The 20,526-nt window shown below is 42.2% G+C and overlaps 1 protein-coding gene across 2 annotated transcripts in view; it reads right to left on the bottom strand.

The window, feature by feature from the left end:
• The window catches only part of atg7 (ATG7 autophagy related 7 homolog (S. cerevisiae)), a 72,126-nt gene that overhangs the window by 8,399 nt on the left and 43,201 nt on the right, over positions 1-20,526 (bottom strand). For both annotated transcript variants that reach the window (XM_030052126.1, XM_030052128.1), the window contains exon 18: positions 17,224-17,346. In XM_030052126.1, coding sequence (XP_029907986.1) covers positions 17,224-17,346 — 123 coding nt within the window. The remainder of the gene's footprint in view (positions 1-17,223; positions 17,347-20,526) is intronic.

The following is a 20,526-nucleotide window of genomic DNA, read 5'->3' as shown; positions in this document are numbered from 1 at the left end:
AGGGAGTGAATGTTGTCTCTCTCTCTCTCTGGGTCCCACGACCAAACAGGCAACAAGACTATTTTGGGTCCCAGCCCATGCAGTAGTCTGAGAAAAGCTGCCTGTGGTATTGTTGCTGCATTTTGATTCTCTCCACAATTTGTACAAAGACTGTGCTGCAAATGCAGGCTGCTGGATGAACACTTCAGGCTTAATCTTGGTTTGGGGAGACAGTCTGTCATGTTCCAGTAAAAAGATCAACTAGGATTTAAAGTGTAAAACCTTATTTGTTTGTGCCTCTTCTTCCAGTAACACATAAATGCTCTCGCTTAGACACACACACACACACACACACACAAATAAGCACAAGTCAGCACAGACACAGAGGCAGACGCAGACGAACACATGTGCACACCCACTCCAAGCAGAGAAAATGACCTCATGCGCCACAATGTGATGCCAACTGGAGTTCGACATTGCTGCACTCCCAGCAACATTCCAGAATTCCTCTCAGACATTCCACCGCGACATGGTGGGAATCTGCAGTGCGACCGTTTCACCGGTAGAGCGGTGACGGGCTAAAAAGGAAACATCTCCCTCAAAGTTAAGAAAACAGGTGGTGATGCGATCTCCCTGGGACTGCAAATGATATAAGTGAAGGTGAGAGGGAAGGACAGAGAGAGAGGATGAGAGACATGAGACAAACAGAAAAAGAAACTCTGAGAGTGAGGCTGATCTTCCACTCGGACACACGCTGGCATTCAGCGCTCAAACAAATTACAACATGAAAGCAATATGTAACCCTGTGACATGAGGTTTTCATGTTGACCCTCCCGCTGGGGTTTGCACTACGAGGCTAGCACTCCATAACCCCTTTTCTACAGCAGGCCTCAACAGGGACGGGGCCAAATTCAAATAACTCGAGGTCTGTGGTGCTGCTTTTTCTCCCCATATGACACCATATCCGATGTTGACAATCATGGATGGAGGCAACAAGATGAGAAAGGAGTGAAAATAATTTTCTTCTTATGGATAAGTGAGGGGGTTTGAATATCGAGCAAGCCCTGGCTGGCCCTGCAGATGAAAAGAACCTCGTATTGTATTTCCAAAACCAAAAACTGGTCAATAATCAGTCACATGTGTTCGCTTTTTCTGTGTATTTATATTTAGTAATTATCTATTAATTTCCTGTGAGGCTCTGATTATTAACATTTTATTTAGCTTATATATGAACTTTATGGTTAAAAAAAAAAAAGTATGTTACATTCTGGTTAAACTGCTTAACAGGAATTGTAAACTGACAAAGTCAAGGGCCGACTGCTGATATCAGGTTTCTAAGTTCTACTCATTATCACTTTGGGCGATGCAGATCCATCTAATAGTAAAAACAGTCACGCTGCAGAAGGCCCCAAAATGTTCCAAACGCTTTTTGATAAAACGCTCAACAAGGTTGTGCCTCCAGGCGGCAACGTATATAATTCCACACAGTAAGCAGAGTTTTGGCTAATGTTACTTGCCAATAAACTTTAATACCAAGAAAAGTAGTTCCAGATGCCTCGGTGGATACAAGCCTTTGTGACTGTGTGATTCGGATCATGCTAAAGCAGTGGATGGCTGCATCACAAGAGCTGGATGCTGCAGTGTGAGAGCAGTTTTCCTACCATCCCTGCTGCTGAGCTACGGAGTGATCATCCTGTGCAGAGAGCTGAATGCTACACTTCTAAACCTCTACAATATATGAAAGCTTCTGATTTTGACACTATCGCAGAAACGATTCTTCATCTTCAGGAAAACACAGTAGGCCAAAACTAAACTTTTTTTTTTTCCCCTCACAGTGAACAGCTCCCTTATATTATGTCTGGACAGAGATTACACAGATTTGGGCTGCGTCTTCCTGGTCTTTTCTTACATTGTGAATGATCATTTTGTGCTCTACCATTTCCCCCCCACCGGTCCTCTGTGTTCCCTCCAGTGTCGTCATTGTTCCAGGGCTAAAGCTCTCAGGGGGGAATACAGTGAACAGGCAACTGGCTGTGTGTGTGTGTGTGTGTACTATTCACTTAGGCTTAGGCAGGAAGAGGAAGAGGAGATGGGTGGAGACAGGAAGGGGAGGAGCACCAGCTAACTAACCTCTCACCAACACTCCATACGTGTCACGTCCTGTGGCTGAGTCGCAAAATTAACAGCACCACAGAAGACGTTATACACCCATATCTGACATTTAACTCACTTCATAGCTAAACCCAGTTTGAAATGGAGATTGTCTCGTTTAGTGGTATGCATCATCCACAAAGAACGGAGAGTTCCAAAAGTCAAAAGCGAGTAAAATCTAGTTTTAGGGGCTCTATTTTCTACATTAATCCATTCCAGCAGGGCTCGGTGAGCTTTACTCCACTTGTAGGGTAACAATATTGCCTGGACTCTGCTAAGACCAACCAACTGTTAAGAGAAAAGAATATAATAATACCACCCTGCTACTACAATGTTACCCTGCTTATGAGCTAAAAACTTTTTTTTGAGTCGAGCAGAGGGTAACAGGTGCAGCTGAAGAGTCACTCAAATGGGGGCGGGAAGAATAAAAAGTGAGGTTGTTTTCTGATCGGACTGCTCCTCTCTTACATGTGAAAGTAACTTTTAATCCCAGACCAAACCGAGTGTTTGACTCAGGAGAAATCGTCCAATAGGCCTCTCTCTGCATAGAAAGGACTTCAGTTTCATGATTTTCTACACATCAAAAGATACATGAGAAATTATATTTTTAGTTTCCTATCCAGTTAAGCCAAGAATTGGGACCAAGGAGGAACTTTATTTTGCAATGCAGTAAGTACCTGGTACTCTACCAGGTAACTATGTGGAACCAAGCTGTATTATCAGGTAGAATTATTTCTCTAGGTGAGAGCTTTTTACTTAACTACCAGTTCAGTTAGTAATTAATACTTCAAAGTATTGCTTAGTAACTGCAAAACAGTTTCATCACTTTATTTTTCAATCCTCTTCCCACAGTGTTCTCCATAAATAACACTGATATGAATCTACTGACAGATTAATGGAGACACAGCTGGATAAAGACAGAGACAGAGAGGTAGCTGGGAGGCTGGTGAGAGAAAAGAAGGTGTGCAGCAAAAATAAGGAGAGAAAAAAGAGAGAGCTGCAGGAAGAGAAGGGGGATAGAAGGGGGAATGAGGGGGAGCTAAAGGAGCTGGGGGTTTACATGATGGTGGGAACAGAGTAAGTGTGCAGGTCCCAGCTGAGGTCGCGTCCCTGGCTGTATTTTCATAAACTCCTGAGACTTGGGGTAATCAAACAAAGCGCCAACACTCACAACACCCGGTCGAGATAGCAAACCTTTGGAACCAAATCACATAACTGAAAAACAAATGCGCAGGAAGTGTTAAAGGATCCCCTCCTCAGACCATCTTTTTTCCTTTCCCCACTTCTCAACACAAAACTTTATTTATTTATTTTATTTTTTTTATGACTCTAACAACAATGCCACACTTTCTCTCCCATAAAACTTTCATTTGCCCAGCTCCTCTGTCCCGTTCCAAGCTCTGAGTTCGTCGGACCCCCACCACTACCACCTCGCCTTTCTCTCAGAGTCGTAAAGGCCAGCTATCAAAACAAACGGAGTCTCTCTCGGCTGGGTGTGGCGGCCTACGGAGCAACAGCTGGGCCCTGTTGTTTCTCCAGGGACGGGGACTGACTGCTCGCCCTCCTTTTTCGGGACAGCTCTCCTTCAGTGTCCTTATCTTGCTCTCAGAATGATTACTGCCTTCGCTTCCACAGTCTCGGGACTGCTGGCCTTCTTTCTTGGGACAACTCTATCTCTGTTTCCCAGAAGTGCTCTCTGGTTTTCTCAGAACAGCTCCCTCTCTGTCTCTGGATTATCTACCTTCTCCTTTCTGTTTCAGACAATTGACATATTCTTCTCTCTCAAAATTTCACACTTTCTCTTCCTCCATCCGCCACGCTCTCCCTTTCTGTCCTTCCTCTCACTTGGTCTCTTGGGTGCTGTCTCCTCCTTCCCATCCCTCTTCCGCAGTCCCCCGTCTCTCCCAAGTTTCCCTCCAACACACTATTGAGTTGTTCAAGAGTGTAAAAATGCCATGCATAAACAGAAATCTACCTCTGAAACTCAAACCAGTCAGCTAAAAACAACAAAATTAGCCCCATTTTTTTTTAATGAAGTTATTTTTGAATCATCACAGCAATAATTAAGGATTTCAACGGATTTCATAGTATCAAACTGTGTAACACGTATAATGAACATCATGAACAGCTTAAAAACTCCATTCAATTAAACTGTCATTGCCTCTGGCGGGGCATTAGTGTGTGTATGTCTGTGTGTGTATAACCAGTATAAACTCTGCCTAATGAACCGTTCTGAGCGTGCAACTAAACAAATGGCAATAACAGATCTTTCAGAGGCTGCGTGCGTGTGTGTGTGTGTGTGTGTGTGTGTGTGTGTGTGTGTGTGTGTGTGTGTGTGTTGCCAGTACAGACCTGCCCTAGGTTTAATTAGAGCTGTGAGTCAAAGCCAACTGACGTGTGGTCAGAGGAGCAATCCAGTTTAAGTGGGGCCCCATGGGTACACAGCGAACACACACACACACACACACACACACACACACACACACTTCAAGAGAGAGAGAGACAAAAGAGCGAAATGGTCATTATGAAATCAGAGCCGTCTCCCTCTATTTGTCTCTCTGCTGTTTTCAAAGATTTCAGTTCATAAAGAGAGTGAGACTTCAGGAGGGATCAAGCCCTGACACACACACACACACACACACACACACACACAGCTCACAGGAGAAGAGGAGGCACAGTGCCTAGCAAACCACAGAGAAGACAATCTTTTGATGTGATGTTAAGAACATCAGACAGTCACAGTCTTTCATTACAAAGAGCTATTCACTGTGTGGAAGCAGCCATTGACAACTACACCCCTTTGATAAACATGAAACAAACATTAGGCTCGTGTTAAATTGCACAAGACAGCAACATCTTGCAAATCAAATCAATCCTTGTTCATCAGTGGGTCAAACTAATACAAACTCTCTTCAACACTGTTTTCCTATATTGTGACTTGGGGGTGATTTTGCAGTTGACCAGATGAAGCATAAAACAGGGTATTTTCTAGAAACAGTTCTTAATAACTGCATTTGCTGCAGTGGTATCTGGGCATTATCATGAAGAGAAAAAAAAGAGCATAACCAAGAGCTTCTGGACTGCACATTGGCCATGTTGAAATGAGGCTCGAGGCTCCACTAGGCTGCACACAGACTTTAAGACCAGCTTGATTTTGGTTCCCCTGCAGAATGAAACTTTGTTTTGTTAATTAAAGTGTAAATGCTGAATGCCATACAATGTAATCTGAGCTTTCAGTTCATAGATTAAAGTTGCGAGGGCTTTTATATTTCAACAGATTTGGAAGAGGTGGTTTTAAGTTCCTTTGTTTTTATGGGGGAAATCAGGTCACAGGAAATGATGCCAGTCACAGCTGTGTCCGTGCTAGAGCATGTGTGCGTGTGTGTGTGTGTGTGTGTGTGTGTGTGTGTGTGTGTGTGTGTGTGTGTGTGTGTGAATGCGTGCGTAAAATCTGAACCCTGGGCTTGATGCTATCACTGCCCTCCATGTGTTGGGCAGAACAGCACCAGGGGAATAGATAAGAACTGCAATTGTGGTCAGATGTACACTGTGTGTGTGTTTGTGTGTGTGTATGTTTGTGTGTGTGTGTGTGTGTGTGTGTGTTCCTCAGGCCAGGGCTCTGGGGCAGATTACCTGTGACCAGGCAAGCCAAGATCTCACTGTACCAGATGCAGACATGCGCGTGCAGGCACTCGCATGCAAACACGACCACAAACACACAAACACACACACACACACACACACACACACACACACACACGCATACGCTCACCCATGCCCAACTCTTATCTGTCTCTTTGATGCAGCAGTGTGTTTTTCTGTATCAAAGATTAGCTTAAGCAGCAGCAGACACAGGATCAAACAGACCTGCCTCAGAGTAAATAAACATGCAGGATTCATGCAAACATGTCAGCAAAGTTAACATGTGAATGACATACCTGGACACACTTCCAAAAATGTACACCACGCTCAAGTGTGTGTATGCACACAATGACGTGTAGATCCTGGCACACAAAACTGCAGGCATAGACACAGACCACACACACACACACACACACACACTCACACACACACACACACACACACACACACACACACACACACTCACACACTCACTCACAAAGTAGTCACCGCCTCGTACTTTTTATATGTTGTGCATTTGAAGTGCCTGAATGAAAATGATCAAAAGAATTATTCATGTCTCTGTAATTATTAACTGCAAAGTTGTGAAATCAAAAGTGAAAAAAGTGAAATCAAATATTTTACTTACGTGTGAAATTGCTGTAATGAAACAATATTGGCTGAGGATTTGATACCACTATATATTATACAAACTGCTGTGTGGGGTGCTGGACCACAACATCAACAAAAACCTGCTCTTCAGTTTTTATGAGCACAGCTGATACAGAGTTCAAACACACATCTCCAGGGACATTTAGTTTGCAGGATGTATATAACTATAGAGCATGATGTGGAATGTGTGCTACATGCTAATGCACTTCCTGAGGTTTCAAAGAAAGAAGTGATCAACTGCCCGGCAGTTTATGGAGGGATACAGATGGTGCACTTGACCTCCATGGTAAATTTAGACGGGAAAATATCCCTCCACTTCACCAACTGTATCAAACATCTCAGCAGGGGAGTGAGTCTTCTTTGAAACCTCAGAAACTGAACTCATATGCCATCTATAGATTTACTGCTTATTTCATTCTGCTGTTCTCAAGCAGAAACCCTACAATCTAAAATTCATGAGTGACCTGATAGCACTTTTAGCAGCAAAGAACAGAATATTTTTTTCAAAGAAAATACTTTGAGATAGGCTATTTTGGAATGTCTGACAATATGGGAGGAGAAGTGTTTGATATGTTTTCTGGCTTTTATATAATCACATTCATGTCAGGGATGTTTTCAACTTGAACAAGTTGGTCAAAAGAAAAAATGGTGGGTGGATGGATGGGGTGCTTTCTGAAGTGAGCATGTGTTCCAAAAGGGAGATAGTGATACAGAAACAGAAATAATCATTGAAAATAATAATTGAAAGCTACCAAAGGGGGGGGGGGGGGGGGGGGGGGGGGGGGGGCTGGACTAGACTACAACTCAGTCTGCTGCAACCCAATCATCCATCCTGAGTGTGTATGCAAAGATACAGCCAGCTGCTCGGGCTGAGGGGGGCATCAATCTGGACTGAGTGGCGCCGAAGAAGAGAAGCCATGTATAGGACCGGGGCCACTGTAAGTTTTCCCGTGTTGTGGGGGAAAAGTTGACCTTACTTATGAAAATAACTGCTGCATGATTGATGATTGGTGTTGTATGGGCCCCTCCGGGCTCCAGGCGTAGGACAGCTGACATGGTTGCCTTGCCCCCCCCCACCAGCAGTGGTCCTGTATAGAAGTGTATTTATAATGCAGGGACCACCAGAGTTGTATCCTAGTGAAGTGGAGCACTTTGCTTGCCTGGACAGGCTCAGATCTTATCACCTGAGATACTTCACACTTTTCTCTCATCTCTTGACTGCAAGCTGGCTCCACTTATCTGGAAAAGCCTGTAACGCTGAAAAATTTAAATATTGAGGGAGTTTGAATGATAAACAATGTAAAAGAGAGACTAGTATAAGGCTAGTGCATACAAACATTTAGGCAAAAGCAGTCATTTTTCCTGGTAGGGAATAGGCTTGGGCAAAAGCACAGCTGAATATAGCTTGAATTATTTGAGCTATTTGTAGTGAGAAACCTTCAATGGACTATATGTTTATATATATCCACTTCGATTTTGCTGAAGATAGCACCCTGAGAAGACGGTGAGAGGAGCTAGGCCAGGTCTGGGCCTCATATTACTTCAGCTAGAGAGAGTGAGAGACAGGGAGAGAGAGAGACAGAGACAGAGGGGCGAGTGTTTCTTGTCATGTCCAGTATGAGTCCTGTATCTGGGGCTCAGATTAGAAATTTTGTCTCTTGCGCAGGAGCTCAGACTCTTACAGACATGAATCTTCAACAATATCGTCATTGTATGGAGACCTAATATACAAAAGAATTTTTGATCTGTAACCGAAGGAAACCAGAACATAAAACATCCAATCTCAGTCATTTTAGTCTGACACCAAGATCCAGGCAGACAGAATTTCTTTTAGTTACACTGAACGGTTGCTCTGCTTGCCTGGCACCGGACTAACAACTCTCACCTGATAATAAACCCCTTCATGGACCGCTTTTATCAAGACTAGCATAAGCCAATTATATACTTTCCTGTCTGCAAACTGCCCCTGAGACCTCACTAATCAGTGTTTATGTCGTTTCACTTTGTTAGCCATATTGGTACAATCCCTTTTATCTTCTTTAATTTCTGTTTTTATGTGCTGCCAGTGTCAATTCTGACAGGCACCTGAATCACCAGTACAGACTTTGTGTAGATGTAGCGTGGGTCTACCTGTTGAAGGGTTTGTGATTCTTTTCAGACACTGGGCTGCACATATTTTACATGGACCACTAAGGAAAAAACAAACAGGCTAGAGGGATGGGATAGAGGGATGCAATGAAGAGGAGACCCAAATAAAAGTACAGACAATGACTATGATAGCAACGACGGCTATGCGATCAAAGCACACACACAATTATTCACTAAAGCATGAATTCGTACTCACAAGCACACAATCACAAAAAGACTTCCAGGACTAACATGGAAGGAGACAGCACAGTTAAAGCTCCTGAAATTAGCCCCTTAGGGGGTTAGAGTGAACATCTATGGACAGGTTTTAGAGAGATTAAGTGTTTTATTGATGCCCATGGAGAATTCTCTTTTGTGCATTTAATCCATCTCAAATAGTAAGAGCAGTGGGTGGGGAACAACTCCGATTCTTGACCAATATCTAATCCTTGGTCAAGAGCACTGACAGGAGAACTAACATAGCATAGCATACACATTTTTTTGATAAGCGCAGCACCCAGAAGGGGACCCATCCAGAGAAAACCTGCACAAACAGAGGGAGAGCATGCAAACTCCAAACAGAAAGGCCCTGCTCCGACTGGGATTTGAACCCAGGCCCTTCTCGCTGAGAGGCGACAGTGCTAACCTCTATGTAAAGACAGGAAGGATAGGAGGTGTGATCGCTTCTCTACATAACTAACATGCATCCCTGTAAGTGGAGCACACATTTAAAATTAGTACAATAGATGTCAAGCAGGCATAGCGAGCATACATTAAGTACATAAATTCACCTATAAATACACCCATGCTTAAGAGTGCACGCACACACACATGCACACATGAGTTTTTGTCATTAATACAAGAAAATATATAATCTTGCTTGGACATAACAAGAAGCATGAACATTTAGTTGAAACTCTGCTTTTAAAGTGTGCTCAGTTTGCTGTCTAAGTCTCTCTTTCTTCCTCACACATACACACACATACACACATACACACACACACACACACACGTGTGCACGCGCACATGCACACAGAGACGCATGGGAGGGTGTGCGGCATGTTAATGAAAAAGCAGACCTAATATGTTTTCCCCCAGTCCATCTGGTAATAATTGTAGCATGTAGCAACCGTAGCTGTGTTTGGATACAGCTCTGACATACATGGGGCCCTCTGACGCTCACAGAGATGGGGTGTGTGTGTGTGTGTGTGTGTGTGAGTGTGTGTGTGTGTGTGTGTGTTTGTGGGGGCGAGAGAGAAGAGAAAGGAAGAACAGAGCATGTGAGAGAGGAAGGAACCTGCGTTACTGAGTGCCTGTTTGTGCCTGTGTGTGTGTGTGTGTGTGTGTGTGTGTGGGGCGCGCGCACATACGTGCTGGCGCTTGTATGTTTTCCAAGCTGCTGGGTGACAAGCCAACATAACTAAATCAACTTTATCGTCAGCACTCTGTTTTACGTAGAGCAGAGCAGAGCCGAGCGCGTGTGGTTGAGCAACTTCTGTCTCTTCAGGGCATTAGCATGACTCAAGGTGATGATTAGTGGCATCTGATGGTGCAGCTAAACACACACATCTGGAGAGAGGCAGATGTGTGTGCCTAGCTGAATGCTGCCTTTACACACTCATATCAGGCCAAGGTGGATAATATCAAGACCTCACTTTTCGTCTTAAAAATTCTTTCATTAACTTCCCTGCAACGCCATGTCATTATTTTGAAGTCAAGTAAGGTTCAGAAGCTGCCCAAGCTCTTTTCAACAGCAAAACTACAGTATATGTACAATACAATAAATACAGAATTAATACCTTATGTATAAAACAATGTTCAAAGCAAGTTAAAAGGGAAAAAGCAGTATTATACACAACTGTCATGTAACTGGATGGTCATGATTTTGATCCCTGCAACTGAAAATCAAAAGCCATGTGTCTTACTGAACTGTCACTGAGCAAGACACTGGATCTCTGTTCACTCAGCCAGTTTAATTCCATGTTGAAAGCAGTGTCGGCTAAATAATTTAAATTTAAAAGCCTTGGCAAACATGAATGGAGAATCCTTCTGGTGAACATGGCCAACAATATCTTTGGTAACCGCTCAAATTATAGGGCATGGACAAGACATAATTACAAGAAGTTGGTGGATAGGGTGATTGAATTAAAGAGTACCCACTGAACATTACCAAAGTGGTGGTGTTCAGTCAGTACAACAACATATAACTAGTATTTACAGAGACTGCTTCATAAGCTAATGGCTAATATAGCAGAGTAATTATCTGTTGCCCCAGTAAAAGAACAGTTATCATTGGTTCTTTTCACCACAAATGAAACAATAAACCAGTTTAAGAATTTGGACTGTTCAATACTAATATTCAGTTTAGTATCAACATTCTTTCACAAATGAGTCAATATTGAGACTTGTGTGAATGAGCTTGATATCTGTAGACCATCAGTTGACTCTTCACTTAGCAGGTTAGGGTAATGGTTAGGTTCATACTACACTGATACTACTGTAATATTTACAGTACCACTTTACAATAGGACTACACTTATAAATGGTTGACAATTAGGTTGTAAACACTTTAGAAGTCATAAATAAACAATTATAAATAAGTTATAATACAGCTTTCCTACATCAATGCAGGCTCACTATTCGGCAAGATCTAATCTCTGTTGCACTGCATCTACTGTGTTAAATCTCAGATCTTGATGGTTGTTTAGCTGATTTTATCTTATCCCTTTATCAGTCAACCATCCTTGGTATCTGCATTACTGTATGAAAATTGTGTTTTAAATTGTTTATTAATGATTTATAAAATGTGTACAACGTAATTAATAACCTAATTAATAACCCTCTAATTGTAAAGTGGTGCATATTAATGTTGGACAGTACAAGTATGGTGTCACCACCGATTCTCTGTTTGTAATTATTTTCTAATAGTAAGAGACTTTCTTGTCTAAGGAGATGTTCGGAAAGTGAACTTTTCAGAACTTCATGACACAATATCAAACCAAAAACAAAGACACAGTGGGGTGCAACAAGTGACACATTCTTCTGGCAGTAACACCCAGCCTTCTCTCTCTTGTGACTTACTGGCAAAGCCAGATGTAGTGGGAGGGAAGGGAGGGAACACAGGGCTTGCAGAAGGACCCTTTGTGTTACGAGGGTCATACACACACACACACACACACACACACACACACATACAGAATTAGAGTAGGAATATGTGATACACAGAATGAACAATGACCAGGGCTTCATATAATGTGTAGGAGAAAGAATTGTAGCTTAGCATTGTAAAAACAGGGCTAACACCAAACATTTCTTTTAATCCTACTGAGTAAGCCTGAAGAAATAACCAGAATCCTATTTTTAACATCGGCCACCTTATATTGCCCTTGTAAGCAATTCAGAATTCAATTCAAATATGACAATGTATACGTGAAAACACGTTCTGTCTTGCCCAAACAGCGGCAGCAGAATATTTTCTGTACACTGTAATCTCAACACTGTATTTTTGTCCTATCCTTTCTATTTTCTTTCTCTTTCTCTAACATTCTGTCTGAAAGAACCAGGAACAACCAATATAAGATATGATCTCACTATGCTTTATGCTGTAATTTAGGATGACTACCAAGCAACAAAATAGGGCCTTACTCTCATCCTAAAATATATCAAAGAAAATTATATATAATAGCTTTTTGATATGTATGATTTCCTTCACTGCAACCGTCATTGCTCAGTCATCACCTTGCTAAACAGACTCAGTGTGGCACTGGGCTGGTACACAAGCACAAGAACGGCGTTATTATGTATAGGTTTGTGTAATATTATGTTCTGTCCTTTTATATATACTTATATAGCTGAATTTCCCTTGGGGCTCATCCATTTCCAGTGTACTCTGTGAACAGAATAAAGGTATGACTCACTCCTATGTTCTTTTGTGGATGTGGCCTTTGCGTATGTTTCATTCAACTTACTTTCTGCTAAATCAAACTCACTGGGGGGGAAGCAGAGAGAGGAGAGGTACAGCATCCTGTACAGACACTCATTTCCTTCCAGGCTCTGGGCGTGTGTGTGTGTGTGTGTGTGTGTGTGTGTCTTCTGTGAAGCTATATTCAGGAAGGCCAATCAGCAAAAACACAATGCCTCATGGTCTAACACCCACACACATGATGACCCACTTACCCGGTTGTGTATCAGCGCCTGTGATAATTAACATAACTTCATAAGTGAAAACCCCTGAGGTTGTTTCAAGTCACAAGGCCACCAGCCACTTTGTCTGATCCCCTACTTCACATAACTCCACTTGTTGGGCAACATTTTATAAGTAAGGGATAACTCACACCCTTTCACGCACACCTCTGAGTCCAAGCAGATTATCCCATTTATACACACTGGCCACCTGCCAACAATAAAAATTAGGGAGTGATTTATGGAGCTACATGCTCCGAAAATAAAATTGCGCCCACACTATTTTCGTATGGGTCAGACAGCCTCGCAACAGAGTTACCAGCTGATGTATGTATCATTATTCATCTTGAGCCATTGAGCATGCTGACAAACTGGATCAAATATGGCACATATTGAAACCATGAGGAACCAATGTAGCCTAGTGTAGTCACATTTTCAGTTTGTTGCTATAGTTACATACTTTGATTCAAAACTTTAAGGCCAGTGTATGAATTCTCAACATGATGGCATGGCATCATGGCAGCACATACTGTGTGCGATAAGCCCAGTTACCATCTACTTTGACTCAAAGTGCAGCCAAAAAAGCCAAATCTGATTCAAAATGAAATTCAAAATAAGATTTGAAGGCCTGGAGGCATGACAGAGCTCTTGACACTGAGAGTAACAGAAAGCTATAGCTAAATATGACTGTTTCATTCTCACATGTTTTTATGAGTAAGACTGATAAACAGTGGATTATATTTTTAGCTACAACAATGGCTTGACAGATTAAAAAAGTAACTGCTTAGCCTGTTTGCTTGAGTGAAAAAAACGTCAGGAGATTCGTAAATATTCAATATTTAAGAATATTTAATTTAGCTTATGTGAAACCTGAAATGGCCCCATGGAGTGGAAATTAGCTGAAACCAATGTACTAAAGCAAATACTCAACAAGTTTTCAAATATGTGGAAAATTCATAGCATATTTTCTGTCCATGTCTGCACCACGCTCTTTACCTGAGCTGGTCTGAAATCTCACAACAGGACTGACCTCACAAAGAAGTCATTCATACTGATGTGAGTGCGTATGCCTGCACGCGCGCACACACACACACACACACACACACACAGAACCAAAGAACTTTCAGTCTAAACCTTTACTAAACTTGAACTCCCCCAAACCCTGCGGTAACCGCATAAAAAGTAGTTCTCGGGTTACAAACTCGCCCAAAATAGGCCCTAAGTACATACTACTGATATCTGGTGACGTAGATTATAGCTTAGTATGGTTACACACGCACACACACACACGCAAAAAACACACATATACACAAGGTTCATAATTAATTCAACACCACACTTTGAGGGAGGAAGAGAGCACTGTAAAAATAACTGAACAACTTATTATGCAAATAAAGTCACTTGCACAGTTAATAAGTCTGTAGCCATAACTGTACCCCTACGTTTTGAGACATCCACCAGACTCATAAATGATGTCACTTAAAGTACAACCTAAAGGTAACTGCTGAACAAATGATAAAGGAAAGGTGCAAATTTTGTTTGCCATGACTGAAGGACTGCTCTTTCACGTTGTGGGGTGTTTTTTTTTTTTTTTTTTTTTTCATTTTCACTAGATGGTTTAGTTCAACTCAATTCTTTATAAAGAAAGGCAAATGATCATCAAATACAGTCAGCATCATTCAGTGGTGAATCATACTGTAGCTATATACGATTCCTACGTCTACACTGTAAAAAAAAGACTCCCTTAACGTCTTACATGCAGAATTATCCCTATTTCAGGATAGGGCTTCTTAAAGTATGGGTCGGGACCCAAAAGGAACCACAAGCCTGTTTCTAGTGGGTCCCCGCATGATATAAGTAATAATATGCTTTCACAAGCAAGAGTAGAGGTTCTGTCCGTTGCTGGAAGTGAACAGAAAAAACAGAACCACTTGAACGGAGGCCCTGCGAGAGCAGTAGTTTTCAGGATAGCTAATCTGTGTACGGGAAACAGGCGCTGAGACTTCTGGCGCTGGTGGGCTGAGCAATCAAAACAATCTCTCCATCTTCTGGTTGTGGAGAAGCAGAGCTACGCCAGCCTCTACAACGCACTTCATCAGGCAGAGGGAGGAGGGGAGGGAAAGAGGAGGAGAGGCAGAGAGAATGAGAGGGGAACGAACAAGAAAGAGGGAAAAGAGATACGGGGGGAGAAAGACAGGCATAAAGAGAGCAGAGAGAGAGGGAGAAAGAGTAGGAGGGAGGGGGAGCGAAAGAGACGAGACTGGAAAAGAGAGCTCAAATTATTCCCTCTTCACTCTTCTTCCAACTATCCCTCACTCCCGCTTTTTTCTTCCCTGGACACCCCCCACCAGTCTCCCTTCCCTTATTTTCTCGTCTCCCCTCCTCCATCCATCTGTGTGTTAGGAGTGGGAGTTGGGGAGAAAGTACGTGGGATTTTCCCACAGCCCAACAGGACCAGACCCAACCCCCAACACACTGACACATGAAAAATCTCTCAAATCTCTCTCTCTGTCTCTCTTTCTCTCTCTCTCCCACACACAAACACACATACACTCTCTCTCTCTCTCTGTCTCTCTCTCTCTCTCTGTCTCTCTCTCTGTCTTTCCCCTCTGTCTCATGTCAGAGGGGAGCCTTGAGGAAAACCACCCATATTCCACCACTAACTATTCAGGATGTTTGCTGGAACTTTATGCCACTCGTTCCAAAGACATCAACTGTGGGTTGCCATGGCAACAGAGTCATTAGGGGAGGGCTGGACCACAAAAATATCGCTGCCTCTGGATGAAAACCGTGCCTCCAAAAACCAATCCGCTTGAGAAATTCAGAAAAAAAAGGGGCCTTATTTACTAACAGGCAGCCACACAGTTTTGAAAATGTACAAAGAATTTAATGCAGCTTTCGTGGAGCCCAGGGTCATGAAACTTACTCAGCCCATGACGGAGCTCTAATCCAAGAAAATGAAAGAAAATCACCAAGCCTGACATTAAAGGGTTCTGAGGTGACCTGAGTAAGCCTCATACATGGCATACAATGCAGACTAGCATTACTAATACTCTTGCCGCTGGCCTGTTTGCTGCTCTGCATTGTGGCTCTGTCAATAGCATTTGTCTGAGAGATCCTGCAGTGCTAATTACTACATCAGTGTGGGAGGACTCCCACTCTCTCTACTCTCTGTGCTTCCCAATGAAACAGCTTAGTGTGTGTGTGTGTGTGTGTGTGTGTGTCTGTTAACTGTGATGGTACGTGTCCGCAGGATCAGTCATTTCCACGATTGCCATTCACTGTCTATCGAAGCAGACACGCAATGCATTCTGGTAGTGCTGCGTTGTGTTTCAAGAGACGGTGCGTCAGGTTGGCGTCTCTTTATTTATAGAAGTTGAGGTCGAGGCTACTTTATGCAAATTAGGGGCATCCGGCGTGACTCGCTGGCTCTGGAGGCTCTCGAGAAACTTTTAAAATTAACCGTTGTTGATCTAAAATAAAGACAGATTCAGCAACTGCATGGTATATTTCCTGCCTCAAATGTTCTCAAATACACGTCAAACTATTTTTGTAATACAAAAGAACGATTCCTGTAGAAAGTGTTTGTGCAGTTATAGGAGAAAGCAGCTATCAATCATCAATCAGGAGTGACATGCCTATCAAGTGTCTACAGCTGTGAAGTGGTACAACACCGAGCATCAAATTCACGCCACTGTGGACACATACCATGAGGCCTATTGAGTTGCAAAGTTAGTGGGGTAATTTTGCTCGGCCAGCATTTTGGAAGTAAAAATTCCATTCATTTTCCCATTTGTAATGCTACATAACAGCCTGTTTGAATGTTCCCAGCACTTGGGCATGGACATGAAATTCTCACGGTTCTCCCATCAGTGTAAACAAATAGCAACTGCATTAGAATAATTCATTTTAGTTGCAAAAAATGTCAAAAACACACAACTGTGTTCATACAAACTTTAAGACTTAAATCAACTATGAGCCCCACAGAGCATTACCTCAATAAATATCCCATAGCTGCGCTTAAATTATGTTGCCTGCTTTATGCATACAGTACATGCTTGGCTCATTTCAGAAAATGTGGTGCCATGTTTTCTTCCTGATTGCAAACACTTATCCGGAGTGCATGGATCTCTAAGGCCTTCTGTGACTTTTCACCATCATACTTGGCGAAGGAGTGATGGACTCGACTGATTGGACTGGAATGAGTCCTCACTTGTTCTATAGAGTCAAAACTGAGTACATAGCTGATAAAATTAACAAGAAGAAAGATAAAAAGTAAAGAGAAAAAGGTGAGAGGCTTACTTTTTAAAAAATCAAAATCAACAGGCATGCAAGGCCCTTGTATCTCTTGCTAGACAAGAGATATAAGATATAAGAAAGACAAAAGCAGTGGTGACAGCAGACAGTGGTGTGTGTTGCCTAGAAACATACCATAGATAGCTCTTAGTGTGTGTGTGTGTGTGTGTGTGTGTGCGTGCGTGTGTGTTTTACCTCTGCAGCCTGTGTCTCCTGGTGCAGCAGTGTCAGCCCTGTCAGATCCTCCAGGAATGAGTGGGAAGAGTTAAAAACCTTGGACAGGAAGTGGAAACCTTCCCTCTCGTAGTGGTCCAGGACCTAAACACAACACATCAACGAAAAATCTATTATGGATGATTTGAGAAAAACCTAATTCTTATTACTGACAGCCAGAGTGGAGCAAACGATGACTGTCGACCAGCAACGCCTTACACCTCTAATGATGTGGAATCTATAAAGTCCATCTTCATCTAGTTTCATATTTGGAAACATTGGTACAATGCGTGTCAGTAAGCATGCTACACATATTACACAGTGAGTTATAACCACTGGTCAATCCACTGAACTTTATAATGCACATTACGTAATTAGTGTTGACAACAGAGATGACAACCCTCTTCACACCCCTTTCATCTGGCTGCTGACTATGATCAAACTGAAAAGGTCTAATTCATGTCAGAAGGGTAAAAAAGGCTGCCACACCAAATAACACCTCCTAACCTTTAACTGTTTCTGCACTTTAAGGTCATAATTACATTTTAGTTAGAGCTGTGTATTGGCAAGTATCTCAGTTCAATACATATCAAGATACATGGGTCACAATACATTGCAATAATGATAATGGATAAATTAAGCTTAAAATACAACCTACTGTGTGACACCTGGACTAATAACACCAGGTGACAAACACACTTCCAATTTGCAGTTCCAATTTATCTCAATCTCAGAACCCATCGCCTTTCTGGGACAGTTGTTGCTGCTGTCTCGCTTTTGTTTCTGTTTATTTTATTACAAGAGTCGAACATTTCTCCACACAATATTCTCTCTTTCTCTCTCTCTCTCCACAGTGCACTACAGTGTAGCTGCCATATTATTTGAAAATTAAGTTTATTAACGATTTGTATACGGCAAAAAATGATATTTTTGCAATAGTTTTAATAATAAATTGTGACTCTTGAGTTGTATTGATTTTTTTGCACAGCTCTAGTTTTAGTCATCACATGCCAGGTGAAAGCAGGAGCGTCTCAGTCTGATACTGTAGACTCACCATGGAAGGGTAAATAATGCAAAGGTGCAACAACTTGAGAAGAAGTGTTACCTTCTTCATAAAACTTAAATCAGAACGATCACGGAATGCCAGAGGGGCAACAGTCTCTCAAAGAAGATGACAATAGTTATCACTTGATAATAATAATTTATTAGGATAAATAAAAGTCATCCTTTGGCCCAACCTTTGTCAGACCTCCGCAGTCCTGCAGAAAAGCTCTCACATTGATCTTCGTGTTTCTGATCCCAAAGCCCCTTAAAACTGAATCCTTTCACCAGCACTGACTCCCAACATGGAAGCCTGCTTTCACACACACACACACACACACACACACACACACACACACACACACACACACACACACACACACACACACACACAAACACGGAGCTCCTCTGCCCTCTTGACTCCCTTCTTAAGCTCAGCCAAGCCTTTCATGCCCGCCCACAGACCCTCCACTGCAGGTGTAGGGTTACCTCTGCCTCAGACATCAACACCCTCTGTGTGTGTGTGTGTGTGTGTGTGTGTGTGTGTGTGTGTTCGCAGACTGACCTGGCGTCTAGTCTCGGAGCCAAGCTCACCACACACAATACACACTGACGTCTCCCTCTTTCACCTTTTCAACCTCCTTTTCTCTCCCTCCCTCTTTTTTTCTCTCTTTGATTCTGCACTTCCACCCGTGATGGGATCTGTTACATGAGACACCAACGGCCAGAACCCACTTTGTTGAAATACTGCTGCTCAGGACAATGAAAAGAACCTGATAACTGATGATCTAATGACAAAAGTTGTAATAAATTCATTCCTAGTTTTACAAAGCAACACACACACACACACACACACTGATCCTCAGTTTTGTTAAAAAAAAAAAAAAAAAAAAAAAAGGTCAGAATTTTCATAATATAAAAGTGCAAATATCAGCCATAATCCATGTCAGACTTGTCAGGTTTCCGACCAAAATGACCCAAATATTGGTACATCATGCTGAATATGTACTTAAAAAATATTTACTTTTCAGAGGGAAAACAACAACAAAGACTGACTGACGATTCTGTCTGATTTCATCCTCCACATATGCTGCCTTTTCAGAAAAAAAGGTAATTTGAGCACATGGATCATGAATCTGAGAGCTCAGTTTACAAATCCAAAATGTTTGACCATTTCCAGTTATGGCATCAAGATTAACAGTTCATTAACAACCATTAAATTTTCACTTTCTTCACTTGAGTTGCTTCTTGATGCCTGCAGCGACAATGATGATGTAAAACACAATAAACACAACAGATACACACACACACACACACACACACAGAGCGGAAGAAACCTTTACAAGATTCTGCAGTGTTTTCCAGGCACTGATAGGCCTCAGTGGTGATCCCATACTGTTGACAGATAGAGTCAATTAAGCCAAGCAATGAACACGCTGAGCGCTAAACATCTGGATCGAATAATGTGCTACACATATGTCTTGTATATATATATACACACAAATACACATATACACACACACGCACATACACACATATGTCCGATACCCTCCCTCCTTGCCCTGTGTGAAACCACAGAAATTTCTGTACAAACTCCAGAAGCTTGATTTGACTGTGTTGGTGTTATGTTTTTGAAGCTGTGTGTGTGGACCCATCATATGGATATCGACTGTATATATCATACAGGCTTTGTGTGTGTGTATGTGTGTGCGTGTGTGTGTTTATCCTATCCAGACCACACTTAAACATATTGAACAGATGTTGGGTGATCACAGAGGAGATTTAACTTTAATTGTAAACATATAAAAACACTGAGGACAGTATATACAACAGGTGCTCTACACTGACAGTCACACACGATGAAACTGTGGGCCACATCAGCAACATAGAGCTCTTCTGGCGAAGGTGCAGTAGCAGTAAATGTAGTATTATTGGGAGCAGTGTGAGTAACAATGTAAGGAAACATTTCGAGGTACAATATGTAGTGATAAACGCTGGTGAAAGGCTTAAGTTCTGGGTCACAGACAACAATGAATGAGATGATTAAGCAGACCTGGTCAGAGCCTGTACCATAATGTCCTACTTGATAAGTAGAGGCCACTGTGAGTAAACACTTCCTACTGACTCAGTGGCTTAGACTTCCACTGTGAACATGAACAGAGCCCAGAGGCCAGATGAGACGTCAAACTGACTCAGTGATGTTGAACGATACGCGCCCTGCGTCTCTGACATGTTAAAGTCTGA

Source organism: Myripristis murdjan, chromosome 5, assembly GCF_902150065.1.
Source record: "Myripristis murdjan chromosome 5, fMyrMur1.1, whole genome shotgun sequence".
NCBI classification, from domain to species: domain Eukaryota; kingdom Metazoa; phylum Chordata; class Actinopteri; order Holocentriformes; family Holocentridae; genus Myripristis; species Myripristis murdjan.
Note: the sequence above shows the minus strand (reverse complement) of the source record. Positions and strands in the feature narration are given on the sequence as shown.